The 16,893-nt window shown below is 40.5% G+C and overlaps 1 protein-coding gene across 1 annotated transcript in view; it reads right to left on the minus strand.

Moving 5' to 3' along the window:
• LOC134535647 (death domain-associated protein 6-like) overlaps window positions 1-16,893 on the minus strand; it is a 158,511-nt gene that overhangs the window by 23,205 nt on the left and 118,413 nt on the right. Inside the window, exons 3-5 of the mRNA XM_063374834.1 lie at window positions 9,727-9,796; window positions 5,352-5,665; window positions 3,246-3,348 (exon numbers count right to left, since the gene is read on the minus strand). Coding sequence (XP_063230904.1) covers window positions 3,246-3,348; window positions 5,352-5,665; window positions 9,727-9,796 — 487 coding nt within the window. The remainder of the gene's footprint in view (window positions 1-3,245; window positions 3,349-5,351; window positions 5,666-9,726; window positions 9,797-16,893) is intronic.

The raw sequence follows: 16,893 nt of genomic DNA on the forward strand, positions 1-16,893 counted from the left end.
TTCTCCTAGCATTGCTGCACAGTCCGTGGCGCAAATATATTATTTTTGACTGGATTTTGGTGTTGGGTTAGCCATTTTCCTTCACATCATCCTTGAAACACTCCCATTCGTTTCCTACCATCGTCCTATCCTTAACAGAATAACACATATTGGAAGAAGTTAAATAGAAAACATGTATAAAAGTTATAGTTAAAATAATAAACATATTTGAATTAATGAGTGCACATAAAAGTAAATTTATCAATTAAATTGTAGATTTAATTTCACTCCTTCTATGTATCCATACAAAATAGTGATAATTCAATAAAAATGATTCAATTTTATTCATAAAAGTATGCAATCATTTCATCAATATTTTGTTATGACGTTGTCACGTTAAACTATCGTCCGTCAACCGACTTTACAGACAACCAATTTTTTTGTTGGCAAATTCATGCTATTTCAGTGAAATAAATTCATTTAATTTAAAAAGAAGAAATATATCACAATTGCTATTAATTTTAAAATATTTTAAAGATAAAATCTCGATAGAATGTTTGCGCGACCTTCAAGAAGTACCTGTCCGAGGTGTTTTTTTTTTTTTTTGTCATTCACTTGGGACGTACTGAGATTGAAAGTGCACAATAATGCAGATACACAGGCTTGGATAGGTTTATGGTAATGTGTATCATTATTCCCAGGACCCTTATGACCAAATCCTTAATTTATTCAATTCAAAAAATGAAATAAAAATGTTCGTTACCCACACGAAAAAGTGTTCCGTTACGCTGTGTCCCGTTACGCTCATTGTACGCTTGCGCCGCATCTATCTCTCTTCCACTCGATTCGCCTATGCGTCCGAGGAGAAGAAAGACAGCGGCAGAACACAACTTACATCTACACGTGAACTGTTTCGTCGACTGTTTATAAAGTGAAGTGAAAAGTTAATGTGGTTTTCATTGCTTATTACAACAACAATTTCGGCGATAAAGGTTAATTATTCTTGCATTTTAAAAACTGATTACTAGTATAATTTCAAGTATTTATTCTTTTATTACTAAAATAAAAAATGATTCAATTTTATTCATAAAACTATGCAATCATTTTATCAATGTTTTTTTTTGACGTTGTCACGTTAAAATATCGTCCGTAAACCGACTTTACAGACAACCAATTTTTTTTTCCCCGGCGCGATAACCTATTTGCTGTGATTAATGGAGGGCTGCGTTGCGAGTTTTCAAGGCGTACGGTGGATGTTTGCCACGGAAAATTTTCCCCGCGCATTAATTCCATATTCGCTCCACGGGATTTGGCAACCGCGCGGGAGAAGAGATTACCGACACCTGTGCGCAAATATGTTGGATTAAAAATGGGGGGGGGGGGGGGGGGTAAGAGAGGAGATAATGAATTTGCAGCCCACGGTTTTCGCACGTGTGAGGGTAGACTCATACATATGAATATCGACATGTAGTTTCCCGCCCGAGGCAAAGGTATAAATGGAATGGGATGGGGTTGACAGCTCATCAGTTGTCGTTCCGGCCAGAACGTGTCTGGTGAGATGAGGCGGGGAAAGGAGCAACGACGGAATGTACTGGGGGGGGGGGGGGGGGAGCACCTCGAGAAAACCCACAGGCCACGTTTGACATTTGAGAAAAATCCGGGCGCGAGACCCCACTGGGATAATATAAGAAAAAGTTTTTCCTTGAAAAGATTTTTTTTAGCGTTATTATTACGTTTTTTTCATCCCCTTTTCAGAGTTACGATTGCCTCCGTAGTGATGGGACCCTTTCCCCCCCCCCCCCCCCACCCGGCCGACATCTACGCCTACGGTTTCGTGGTCGCACCTGCGCACACATGCTCACGTTACGGTCGGAAGATTCTGGGAACTTTTTTTTATGGACGCCAGATACGAGCGGGTTGGTGGGTCAAGGAGGTAGCATCCTTTTTTTTTTGTTTCTAGCATTTCGTATTGTGCCAGGATTTTAAATTTTCGTTTACGCGTTACGCGAACTAACACACGAACTCTCTCTTTAATTAAACAAAATATTTTCCATTGAGAAGGGGGATGGGTTCCGTGTCCACATCTCAAAGAGATTTCTTCAAAATTCCTTTTTTTTTTTTTTTTTTTTAAGAGATCCTTGACATTTTTACAAGAAATGTGTATGTATGGATACGTCACAAAAAAAAATAGGAGTATGTAGTAAAAGGCTGCATTTTTGTAAATCGGCTTGCTTTCAAATTGTTTATTGACTAGACTTCCCTTCAAGACCTTGGAGTTTGTACTACGACATCCTCCTGGTAACGGACATGCCGTATTCATTTCCCAATTATCTTTGCCGTCATACTGAGACACAGCATTAGTTAAAAAAAAAAAAAGTGAATTCGAAGTCCTTTAAAAAAAACCGTTGGATCTAAGATGGCGTCTTTGGTTTCATGTTTCTTCCTGTAACCTTAACTCTAATTTTTTTTTTAATAAGTTCAAAGCGTGGCAGTGGCGTACGCACTATTAGGGGGGGGGGGAACGCATAAGGAGCGGTGCGAGTGTGTTACGTAGTGCGTAAATAAACCACAGCCACGTGTCGGTGCCACGTTACAGTACGGGAAGCCTACGATTCACTCGTCCTTCTGGACATACCCGAATACTCACGTTGTCAATCCTTCTTTCAACAGACGAGAGAGCTAAACCTCCGATCGTGCATCTTCGGTTTTTTTTTGTTCATTGTAAATAAATATACAACTCATGATAACTAATGGTCTATTAGGTTAGGTTAGCTACATTATAAATACTTTAAAACATTGTGGACGGTTCATTTGGTTACGATAGCTACATTAAAGATACTGTGAAATCATGTAAAAGGTTTCATAGCCCTGGATAGCTACATATTACAAAGTTATTTGCTAAGCAACCATAAAATGATTTTACAGTATTTTTAATGTAGCTATACTTACCTAATATAACCAACCGTCCACAATGTTTTAAAGTATTTATAATGTAGCTAACCTATCCTAATCGACCGCAAAATTTAATGCCACACCGGTTTATACAATGAGATAGAATGGGGGAGAAAAAAAAAGCGAGCATGAACTTCGGGGAACTTCGGGTGTGGCTCTCTCTCCCTCTCTCTCCGTGAAAAGAAGGCTTTGCCCAACGTGAGTATTCGGGTATGTCCAGAAGGACGAGTGAATCGTAGGCTTCCCGTTACGGTAGGTACAGGTAACCTGCGTGTAGAGGTAGAGGCGAGTGTGAGTGTCCTCCGGGTACTCACGGAGCGTGTTGTGGACGCGCCGCCACTCCGCGGGGCTCTCGGCGATCCTCACCATCAGCTCCAGGAGGTCCTCGTCGGCGCCCGGGTCCACCGAGTCCACCAGCTGCCGGCCAGGAGAGACATCTCAGCCCGGGAACAGCTCCGCTATGTAGTATATTCCTTACCACCTTGGTTTCTGCTGTACCTCTCTTTGGGACCTGCTCCGTGGGGGGTGACTGGGTGTTTTTAAGGCCAACCCAGAACCTCAATTTCTACGATGGGTTTAGCTAATTTATCTAAACATATTATCTTCGAAAGATTTGTGCAATGGGAGTGCATGACTTGATGTAAGCTTTTGGACATACGCCATTGCTAAGCACATGTATACATGTAGAAGAAAACTACAAAAAAACAAACACAAATGAAGCAAAAATTTGCTGTTGTCAGGATATAAACACCACACAATACTCCACTACAGGAATATGGTCAAGATATTTTTTTATATTATTTTCCTAGGATTTAACTAACGATAAAATTCCTGTGGTATCGTGTCTTTTTATGAGGCAACGACAATTTTAAAAGTTTTTATTAATACGAAATCATGAAGACATTTCTGAATGATTTTAGGGGGGGGGGGGGGGGGAAATCTGAATTACAAGAAAGTTAAATAGCCAATTTGGCTTATGAATTACGAGAAAGTTTTACTGTCACTAATAATTTAATTTGTCCAAGCTACAAGATTATTTTGCTGTCGCTACAAACAGTTTGACGGAGTGTATCTGCATTGGACTAGCTCGGCAATGCCCAGGTCTTACGTTTACGTTTCTCCGTGCGGCCAATAGAAGCCGAGTATTTGGCCGCGGGCGTAGCCATGTTTTGCTGAACGTTTTAAATACGTGAAAAAAATTGCTTCGAGTAAAAGAAATATTTTGTGATCTATCATTGCTGTGTGGTTTAATTTTATTGTGTGCGTAAATCATGGCCGTGTTTTTGTTCACGGATACCATGGTTTTATTATTTTTATTTTTGCAATTAAATTTTTTTCTAGGTTTCGTGCATTGTATAAGCAACAGCCTGGACAGTGAAGCGTAAATACCTTGAGAGTTCCGGATCCGTTAGTTTTTTTTTTACGTGAATACGTCTTTAAAATTTCTTCCATAGTGGGAGGCAATTAAAAAAAAACGAATGATAAAAAAATCGGGGAAGCTACACATCTATCATCTCCATCCAAATATTTAATTACACCACTGGATAGCTTAAGGATCAAATAATTCGATAAGCTAAGTAAGTACTGTGACGCATCGCGCGCGGTGGAAGGGGAAGCGCCGCCATTTTTGAGGTCACTTTGCTGCGTTTCGAGATTTCCATTTGGTATAACTTTTGACTCGGAGAAGCTACGACGTTCGTATAGGTTTCAATCGTCAGCTCTCGTCAAAATATATCAATTGCATGCATAAAAAAGTTACAGTGAATATATAGTTAAAATATTTTAAAAAAAATCATGATTATAACATACATAAAGTAGTGTATTTTATATTTTGATTAGAAAATATTACCTGTTACGTACACGTATTCACGTACAACACATGGCCGTGTCCATGACAAGCCACACTTTTTTTTGTTACGTTTCCACGTTAGTGCAGAACAGGGACGTCGGAACGTTTTCATGTGGTGGGGGGGGGGGGGGGGGGCGAAAATATGTAAGTATCACACCTCATTCCTAGAGCGGGGGGTCCGGGGGTCCTCCCCTGGGAAAATTTAGAATTTTAGATGCAAAATTGTGCTATTTAATGAGTTTCCGAACCAAAATATTAATTATGTCATTCCAAGAACTTGATGACGTAGTATGTATTAAATAAAATCAATCACAAATTTGATTTTCTAATCAATGTAATCACCAATGCAACGTTTGTAACTACTGGTTGAGAAAAATACTACTAGGACCAAACATTTATTCTGGGAAAAGGAGGGGGGCGAAATGCTACTCTCGCCACCCCCCCCCCCCCCTCCCCAGCATGCATAACAGCACGGGCGTGACTCGCCCCTGCTGCCCCCCCCCCCCCCTCACTGTTCCGACGTCCCTGGTGCAGAAGGTCATATAGTCGCATCGGCGGGTGGGAACCTCACCTGCTGGCGGGAGCCGCTGCTGTTGCCGACGTTTGACGACGGGGGTCCGGCGGTCGAAGGCGTCTCCCGACCCCCGGGTGTCTGCGTCGTCTCCGGCGCTTCTTCGGCGTAGCTCTCCCCGTCTTCGTCCTCCTGGTCGCCTTCTTCTTCGTCCTCGTCCTCCTTGTCGCCTTCTTCTTCGTCTGGATGTTCGTCCTCTTCCTCCTCCTCCTCGTCGCCGCCGCCCGCCGCGGACATGGGCGTCGTGGGACTGGTGGCCGTCAAGGGCCAAGCCTCGGGCTGCGGGTCTCCGCCCACGTACTCCGGCTGGCCAGCTACGCCGAGTGTGCATGCACTTGTGTACGCGCGTCGGAAGCCACACTTAACTTGACGTAATTAAAAAAAAAAACTATTATTTTGCACGCAAATAATTAATATAAATAAAATTATAAAAGTCCTGGAGTGATGTACTTTTCCGTCTGTTTCGAAGAGGCGATGCGGAATTGTGCCATACGGAAAACTACCATATTTTACTACCAGATTCAATAACATTCGGGCCAGCGATAGATTGGCTATGATTTTTCATTTTTTTTTTTTTTTAAGGTTTTAAAAATATATATACAAATATATACTAGGTGTAATCTATAGTACAACATCACTACAGAATTCATACTAAAATTTAAATTTAATATATATTGCATAAACTAAGAGAAAATGAATGAAATATCTACACCAGAATTTTTTATGTTTATTATACCTCTTCGGATATTATCTTATGACAATGAAAAATTCACTGACGTGCAATTCATGTAAATAAATATCCACTTGTGTCAGATATTTTTATTTTATATTATTTACTGAAAATTTGTGTGCGGATTATCCGCGCATGCTACGAAAAAATACAATACATACGTATGCAAATCTGTATTTTATTACAAGTGAGCAAATTTGAACTCTACTGACGAGTGTATTGCGTGCAGTCTACAGTAAAACGCCACAGGCCTTCTCGGGAACTCAGTCAGTAGGCTGGCGTGCGTTGCTATTTTTGTCTCTGTCGCGCTTTGTTTCTAGTCGTATTGTTGAGCACTTTTATGTTTACATTACTGAAATGTATCGTATGTTAATTATTCAGTAAAATACTAAACTTTTAGTATAATTTAAAAATGTTTTACTGTTAATTGTAACTTTTACTGTACATAAATTTTTGGATTTTTAAGTTGAAATTAGTGTTTCCTGTTTTGTTTCCCATTTTCGGCTCTTTTGCGGATTATCCGTGATTTTCACTATCCGCGGTGGCCCTGCCATTTAATTTCGCGGATAATCGGGAGTACTGTAAATGCGGTTAGTAAGGTAAAAATTCCACCAAATAAAAAATTAATTAATCAGTAATCAATAATAACATAAACAAGTGTACAAAATTAATTATTTAAATTGGTGAAATAAACGTGATACTTTTTAATTTACTATGAAAATCAATAAATATGCTGAATGTTTATTCTTATTTATTAAATAGTAATGTAATAATTTAAACCAGAAATAAATTATACACACGAGAACATATCTCACTGATATAAACACACTTGAAAAAGCCATTTTTATACTGTGAAAATTTCGTTGTATATTGCGCTCGCATCGAAATAATGCAATAATTTTTTTTCATAACGCGACTTAGAAGTATAACTTCAAAAATTCTTGATGACTTCAATGCCGAGCGACTCATTCCACAAATATTTATTTTTATATATGGTTGGTCACTGTTCGCAAATTTTAGTGTCGCCAAGTGATTTAAGTCACTTGAATGCACACACACACATTAAACATTTGCAATGATATTTGATCTACTGTTTGCGAGCAAATATTAACTGTGCAACTCGTATACTTTTATTACAAATACGTAAAATGTTCTAACTGAATACCGTGTTGCAAGTTCAGAGGTTATTTAAGACCTCGTGTATCTTTGGCTGTATTACACTGGACAATTACAATTTATTTTAATTTTCAAATGATGTATGAAATTTAATTTTCCACTGAATCCCAGAAATTTGTTAGGTTTGTGCTTACGGTATTGGTAGTGTTATATTTAGAGCCAAATCTCAGCAAATAAATTTCTTTAAAGATTCTATTGGAATTCCTTTTGATGATATAACTACAATAATTTTGGATGCAATATTTTGTGTTGTGTATTTTACCTTGATAGTGCTTCTAATGGAAGGGTTAATTGTGTGTTATTGTTCTATACTATGTTTATTTACCATTTAATTTTGAAAAAAATATATATATTCTTGCTATCTCAGTGATTTTAATTATTTCAATCAATGTACTGATTTACGTTGTAAAGAGAAAGTTCAACCAAAGCACCCAGCAAAAGTACTGCTAACCACAAATTTAATCAACTTCCATCTAATATGGCAACCATTACGTCAGATGGCTGTCTATCATTGACCCCACAATCACAAACCAGTATTATCCATTGCAGGTAATCTGAAAATTTTATACATAGTCGAAATCTTACACCATTCATGCACACAATTGCACATGATGCAACTCAAACTGTAGCCTGTCCTGCAGTTGTTCACAAAAAATAACTTATCAGAATACGTGACTTTATATTAAAATTGTATTTTAGACTGAAACAAAAAAAAAGATCTAACTAGCAGGATTGCGCAAAGTGCACACCAGATCATTTCCAGCACCCCTTTCTATAATTATGTTTTGTTTCACTCACATCACTCATTCTTTTCACACATGTTCCACGAGGGGGGGCCTCTTCTAAAAGACTCGACCCGTGTAACATCAGGTGAGGATTAGCTGGAACAGACTGTACGCTTCGTACTGCAGCTCCACAATTTTCCGTTTTGTGATGGTAATTCCTTTTAAAAAAGTGAATTCCGAGAGGAACCCACCAATGCGGGCTCGGGAAAGATTGGCCGGAGTTCAAAGTACGTCCGGGAAGGAAGAGAATAATTACCTGATCCTCACGTCCCTAAGACAATAAATTGGGAGTTCTCCCCCCCCCCTCACCCTTTTACACCCACCATTTTCCCCCTTTACCCACTACCTTCATTTATTTTCTCTGCCTGCTCCTAAAGACTCCCGCTGGCGGTTTTCGTGCCAACTCCTCCCCTTTCGGTGCTTATCATCGAACGGGCCCGCCGACGACGTTTCAGGCCTTTTCAAGACGGGGCAAGGAATTACCTTCGCGGGCTCCTTTTCACAACGACTCGGCGTTCTTTTACGTCGCCGTCGTAACAAGCGACCTCCGAGGACGTATTTCACGGCAGGGCAAATGGCACCGCGCCGCAGGGGGTTGACAATGTTGGAAAGTGGGGGAGGGAGACACCCTTAGACCACCTTGTTATCACCGGACCCCTAAATGTGGCGCCCTACCCACCTACATCCCATCGCCTTATAAAACTCTACCGGCACAGCCATTCAACCGGGCGCCTACAGTCATGACAAGTTTTTTGTGTGCCTTAATTACGAGCTGGTTATTTAATTTTCTTGTCAGTTTTACTATTAGAGGGCCTTTTCCCTGAAAATTCATCGCAATGGCTCTCTTGAATTTGTTCGTTGGGTCATACATTTCCTCACCAGATGTTTGCCACGCGGTATTATTTTTGAGCTGTGAAAGGTCACACTAGTGATCATGATCATTAACACATGCGTCATTCTTTTTCGTGAGTGGAACGGAAATATGAAAAAAAGATGGCGGACCCATAAATACGTATATATTCACTTTCGTAAACATACCAACCGAGTAAAATAAATAACTATTGAGGATTTTAAGAAGAAATAATAACATTGTTTTGAAACAAATATTAGTGTAACTTTATATCTGATTTGTAAAGGTAAGAACAGCGAATTATGCAATTTAAATAAATTAGGCCTATCTAAAGCATGAAATCATACACAACCCTAGTATTAAATAAGCAGTCGCACATGAAAAACTTACTACAGTATTCATTTACCTTGCAAAATTACTTATTCATTTTTTTCAATTATTTTAATACCATCTCTATATGTTTCGATAGTTGTTTCTCCAACGTATTTTGGATTTCTAAGTATTTTTATGGATTGTTTTTGTAAGAGACTTCTGAAGTGAAGCGAAAAAAAATCTCCCCACAAACATGTTGAAAAGATAATAACAAATTTTAAAAAAGATCGAATTTTACTTTTTTCTTTCAAATTTATGTACAGGTAAATTTAATTAGATTTTTTACTTGAAAAAATGATATTTTATAAATATTCTGTACTATCGAAACTAAATATATATATAAAAAAATACCGGCAATAAAAAATCGATGCCAAATAATCGATATTTGTAACCTGAAATATCGATATTTCCGACATATCGATACATCGTTGCCGTCCCTAGCCGGAGCTGCGCTGGCCTCACCTCGCTTGGCTGGGCGCTCCAGGGGCGTGGATGGTTCTTCGCGCTGGAACCTCGCCTCCAGGGGCTCGCTCTGGAACAAACAAAAGACACGCGCTTCGCAGAGTCGGTCTCGGGCTCTCGGCAAAAAAAAAAAAGAAAAAAAAAAAGAAGAATAAAGTGAGTGAGTCTCCCAGTGCACTTCAGTGATGTGTTTAACGAGCAAAACTCATGTGTTCTCGTGCTGCAAATTTAACGAAGGATTCTTTGAAAAATAATTGCGAGCGTGATAATTATACGTAAATCGTGTTTTCGACTGAATTTCACCAGGCGAATCACACGTATAGTTTCTGCACCCGCCGCTAGAATTCGCTTGAGTTACCTACTGACCACCCTAGGCAACTGATGATAGCGACTGCAATTTCAATCGAAAGGTCGGTGATATATTCGCCTTGGACGCGGCTACAACCCAGAAGCCATCACGCAACTACTCAATAGATTGTTTTCCCCGAAAGAATGCGTTTAAAAAAAATCCATTTACATTTTTGCAAAAATATTTCACGTTTGTACGTTGGTGTCTGTGTTGAAGAGTGCGGGAGAGTGCACAAGAATCATTTGAGGAATGTAAAGATTTTTTTTTTTTCATTTGAATGTTTCAATAAACCGGAGTTGCACTCTTGATACTTAAGTCAAGAAGGCAATGAATGTAACTTCTCCCATAACGTCATGGTCAAAACAGGGAACAAAAGTGTCTACTATATTTCAGAGAAAGACAGGGGCTGTGGTTGAATAAAAATTATAAATTTCAGAGAGTAAAAAAAATATTTACAGTGGTATGAAGTCAAGAAAACTCAAGGTTTAAAAGATTTTTTTAAAATTTAAAATGAAATTTAGCATAAATAACGGAAGCGCTACATTGCTACGCGATTAATAACTAAGATAGCACAATGTACATTCTTATAAAGTATTTTATTTTAATATTAGTGGACTGTAGGAGTAGCCAAGTTAATAGACCTGAAAAGAATTCATGACAGTAGCCTATATTGATTACAAATATTGTTTTACACAAATATTACATCGTCAGTTTAATGAAAACAATCCTTCTTGGATTAAATATTTTGATGTATAAAATTTTATTAATTCATCTGGCTTAAACTGCAGCTGTGTCGAACATGCATTATGCAGTTAACGATTTTTTTTTAAACCTCTAGCTACAGGTGTACTTCCCTTTTGAACACCCATTTTCCCCATTACTTATCACTAATACTAGATGATGCATTGCTAACTGGTAGAGGTATTCAGGGGGACATTATACTTTTTTTTTTTCCGCTCTCTCGACAATCGCCTGAATACGGGAAGCGCTCAGTTCCGGAAAAAAACGACGTTAAAAAAAATTGCGCGCAGCAGCTACACGCCAGGAACAGTGAAATATCCTTTCCGCGGGCGACATTAATGGCGGGCGCAGCTGCAAATTGATTGGTGATCCGGGCCGCTGCCTGTCCGTCGTACAACTTGTTTATGGGGGCGGCGGTGCTTCGCAGGGCGCGAGAAGAGAGGGCTTGATTTACGGGCTTTGCGACACGCGTGAAACGCGACGCGTCGGATCGCATCCGGCGTCGCAGTGACCCTGAAGACCTCCGCCGCGCCGCGCTGTGGTCGAATTGCGGACGTTAAACACGCGTGTGGAATCCGAACCAACCCAAACACGCCTGGGCTGAAGGACCCCGGCTGGCTTAAAAAAAAATGGCACACTCAGCCTTGGAACACTGTTAATAATGAATCCTCAGATTTAGATCACACAATTTAATAATAATATCAATTATATCATATGTCTGTATTTAATACCTGAGTTGTTTGGATTATAATGCAGACGAAAAATTTTGAGTGAGTTACGATGTAATGGTTCGATAGAAAACAAACTTTTAAGACGTAACCTGCAATAAAACAGAAAACACCACGTTCGGACTAAGGGTTATTTGGCTCTGAGGTAAAGGAATTACGTCCTGCAGATCGCCTTCGTGCAGCTCAAGGCTACACAGTAGTCGCATCCAAGACCACACGGACACTGTAGAGAGGCCACCCACGTCACCACACGGACACTGCAGAGAGGCCACCCGCGTCACCACACGGACACTGCAGAGAGGCCACCCGCGTCACCACACGGACACTGCAGAGAGGCCACCCGCGTCACCACACGGACACTGCAGAGAGGCCACCCACGTCACCACACGGACACTGCAGAGAGGCCACTCACGTCACCACACGGACAATGTAGAGAGGCCACTCACGTCACCACACGGACACTGCAGAGAGGCCACCCACGTCACCACACGGACACTGCAGAGAGGCCACCCACGTCACCACACGGACAATGTAGAGAGGCCACCCACGTCACCACACGGACAATGTAGAGAGGCCACTCACGTCACCACACGGACACTGCAGAGGGGCCACCCACGTCACCACACGGACAATGTAGAGGGGCCACCCACGTCACCACACGGACAATGTAGAGAGGCCACTCACGTCACCACACGGACACTGCAGAGAGGCCACCCACGTCACCACACGGACAATGCAGAGAGGCCACTCACGTCACCACACGGACACTGCAGAGAGGCCACCCACGTCACCACACGGACAATGTAGAGAGGCCACCCACGTCACCACACGGACACTGCAGAGAGGCCACCCACGTCACCACACGGACACTGCAGAGAGGCCACCCGCGTCACCACACGGACACTGCAGAGAGGCCACCCACGTCACCACACGGACACTGCAGAGAGGCCACCCACGTCACCACACGGACACTGCAGAGAGGCCACCCACGTCACCACACGGACAATGCAGAGAGGCCACTCACGTCACCACACGGACACTGCAGAGAGGCCACCCACGTCACCACACGGACACTGCAGAGAGGCCACCCACGTCACCACACGGACACTGCAGAGAGGCCACCCACGTCACCACACGGACACTGCAGAGAGGCCACCCACGTCACCACACGGACACTGCAGAGAGGCCACCCACGTCATCACACGGACACTGCAGAGAGGCCACCCGCGTCACCACACGGACACTGCAGAGAGGCCACCCACGTCACCACACGGACACTGCAGAGAGGCCACCCACGTCATCACACGGACACTGCAGAGAGGCCACCCACGTCACCACACGGACACTGCAGAGAGGCCACCCACGTCACCACACGGACACTGCAGAGAGGCCACCCACGTCACCACACGGACAATGTAGAGAGGCCACTCACGTCACCACACGGACACTGCAGAGAGGCCACCCACGTCACCACACGGACACTGCAGAGAGGCCACCCACGTCACCACACGGACACTGCAGAGAGGCCACCCACGTCACCACACGGACACTGCAGAGAGGCCACCCACGTCACCACACGGACAATGTAGAGAGGCCACTCACGTCACCACACGGACACTGCAGAGATGCCACCCACGTCCCATGCTGTTACCTCCGCGCCAGAGTTCGGCAGAAACAATCTGCATGCTAATCACCGGGGCACCCAGCGAAGAGGACGGACTAGGAAGGCGCAGCTGTACGTTGGGAAGAGGGGAGAAGGTGTTTAAATGTCTGTGTGTGGGTGGTATCGGCTCCACTTGCACGATTTCATCCCTTATCGACCCTACCCGCCGGGCGAGGGGTTTCACCTACACAGCCTGTGTTCGATCAATTCCATCGGGGATAAAATCTTTTGAGCATTTTTTTTACGAATCAACTAAAAATAATCCCTTTATATGCTTTGCTGCAGTTTCTAGGAACGGCGAGTGTTACTAATTTTGGGCGTAAACAAGCTTTTCATACGAAAAAGTTCGAAAGGCTTAGTTACACGTGAATTTGGCCTTGATGATTGTCACATCACCTTTGTATCTTAAAATGATTCTAAATTAATAGATTAATGACAGTATAACTACAACCAGTGTGTGTTTTAGTTTATTTCATTTAATTTGTTTCAAGCCTCTACTTAAAGAGAATATCTTAACCATGAATTAAACCTCTTTGATCTTTCGTCAAGAAAAAAAAAATACTTCAAAATTTTGACAGACATTCATTCGAGTTAATCATGCATTTCCCTGTCCCCGTGAACAAATTATAATAATATTTACAGAATTTCTGATTACACGTGCATTATTTTTGCTTGTTGTTTCAGGAAAATATGGACAGTACCTAAGTCCTGCAAGCAAATAAATTGGGAACGAAATGGAACCTCAGCAGGTTTATCTCCCATGTTTTTATTCCAGATGCGTGGGCAACGAACGGTTAGCCGATGAAACAGTTTAAATCGCCGGAAATAGCAATCTTCTCTTGCGAGTGCATTGATAAGGGATTAAAATCACAGGTGGGCCACAGAGGGTCTGGCTTCACACACAAACGCCACGAGCTACTAATAAATACCCCCACCGAAGAGATTTATTCCGCAGAAAATTACAACTCTGATACACTCTATTAAACTTCCCCCTTTGCGTTTGCATCCGCCGATTTTGCGAATCGTCCGATTATACTGACGAACTGCGATCACGAAATATTTTGGTGAATATAATGACAGAGCACCTGTGAATTTAGATTGGTAGAATTTCGTTAGCCAACCAAAATAAATTGAGCGTTTTGTTTGAAGAGCCAGGTACATTAGGGGCGTGGATCCCTCAGTTCTAATCCCGGCGAAATTTGTGAACATAGACTTGGTTTGGTTTTCAAGCCGTTCCTGAAAAAACACTACACGACAATTTATTATTAAGGTCACATGGCACGAATGACGAGATTATAAAAACCATTCGCTTATAACCCGCGGCTTCGCTTGCGCAATCTCAGGGTATTGCTGATATTTTACTATTGTAAGAAGTATCAGTTCCAAACAGTTTTACTTAAGTACACTGTCGCATACGTCTCACCATCGCTTATATGTAATCTTCTGATCTAAGCGTATCCCCACCTCAACAGGATAACATAACACTCGAGAATGTTCCAGAAGATTCTGAACTACCGTTTCTGATTTCTAGAACGTTCCTGAACATGAAGTCCCATCGATGGTCCAGAAACGTCTGGGACATTCTATTACATTCAGGAACATTCTGCCCAGTCTCTGCAATTTCAACACTCGATTCTCAGCTGATTCACCGACTTCCCATTGGTGCGATGCTCTCTTTTGACACCCATTTCTTGGAACCCAGCCCCTGAAGTTCCAAACCGAAACCTTCTTCATGGATGGGCGATGCTGAGCTTTTATGTTTACGTTGAACCGTGCGACCAATAGAAGCCGGGTACTTGGCTGAGTGGTAGCCATGATCTTTTTTAGGTTCAAAATACGTTAAAATTTGTTTGAAATACAAAAATATCTAGCGTTCTTTATTACTTTGGCGTTTATTTTTATTGCATATGCAAATTCTGTTATACTTAGATTAAGAATAAATTTTTTTTTAGTTAAATTATAATTTCTTTATCTTGAAATTCACTCTCATTGGTTGCAATTTGTTACGTTTACGTGCATTGTAGAAGCAGCAGATTGCGAAAGTGAAATGTCCCGAGAGATACGGCTCTGTTTACGTGCCATGGTATAACGGGCTTTAGGCAGAACCGAAAACAAAAGGTAAACTATTTAGAATTCGACGAAAGAAAGCAATCTTTAAAACACCGTTACATTTATGCACAAAACTAAAATTAAATTTATATATAAAAAAGATTCAATACATTTTTTAACATTTGATATCCAGGGCTAAGGCACAAAAAAAATTCGAAATGAGTTTACATAATTTTCTGACTCAATAATCCACCTCAAATCACCTGTAAAAAGCGCAACATTGTTTCCGTTGAAAACTACAACATATGTCACAGTTTTTCTAAGCAACGTATCATTACATTTATATTACGACATGACAATTATATTCATTAAGTAAAAAAAAATTAAGGAGTAACATATTTATTAATCAAACATCGTCCTTATAACACATAACTTCGGTGGAGCAATGAATACAGACGCGTATGCAGTGAACACACGAATTGAAAGCTCGCGGTTCAAATCCCACTGCAGACCAATACCGAAATTATTTTTTTTCCTATACCCCTATTAAGTCCAAAATATCAAAATTTTTATTTTTATTACCTTCAACGTATAATTTATTTATACGTAGCAGAAAAATTATTATCATCATCCTAATACTGATTTTCAATCACGTCATTAATACTGTTAGGGATTTGGGTAAAAATTTTAAATACAGTTAGTTACACATAATTATGAAATTCCACACCTAAGGAAGTGATAAAGAGGTAAATTCAGTTTTATAATAGAAAATCATAGGCGGTAAGTGAAAGACATACAAAACCGCCAGATGGTGTCAAGCAATGAAGAATAAAGACGTGTGTAAAATAAATAAAAGTTTTTGGCGATTTTCGTCTTCATGTTTGTTACAATTATGAATTTTGTACTTTACTGTTTCCTTTTATCTTTAAAATAAATTAGAATATAGCATTAGCACTCCAGCTCTACCAAGGCATTGCAGCACATTAGTTCTACAGCAATCTACAGTCTACCGGACACTTACTTTTATACACTAACTTTCTCACACACTTTCGGATAACTTTACACTTTTAATAGTTTTTAATCCTTTAAATTATATAATACATTCCTATACGTTTGCATACGTTCCCATTAGTTTTCATTATTATTTATGCATTATCATACATTTTTTTCCTACTTTCCAATAATTTCCCATACGCATTCATACTTTTGCACACCATTGCACGCTTTTGTGCAATTCCACATATGCTCATACTTAAAACACATTTCTAATGCTTTAGTAAAACTTTGCATACTTTATCATAATTTTGCACACATTTGCAATTTCTCACATTTTCCTACTATTGTACGTTTTACATTAACATATTTTTTCACACTTTAACATGTTATGCACAAATTAACCAACTTTCATAGTTTCATAGGGTATCCCAATAATTTTGTTCGGGAGTCTATAAAAACAGAATATTTGATTTAAATATTGGGCATTCTTTCGCATATTTCACACTTGTTTCCTCTATAATAACCAAATCTTATAAGGAAATATATTTCAATGATTTTATTTTACCATTGGACTATATAAATTTTAAATAATAATATAATAGCTTAAAATTGAAATATATTTCGTTTCTAAGGTTTAGATA

Source organism: Bacillus rossius, chromosome 10, assembly GCF_032445375.1.
Source record: "Bacillus rossius redtenbacheri isolate Brsri chromosome 10, Brsri_v3, whole genome shotgun sequence".
Classification (NCBI taxonomy): Eukaryota; Metazoa; Arthropoda; class Insecta; order Phasmatodea; family Bacillidae; genus Bacillus; species Bacillus rossius.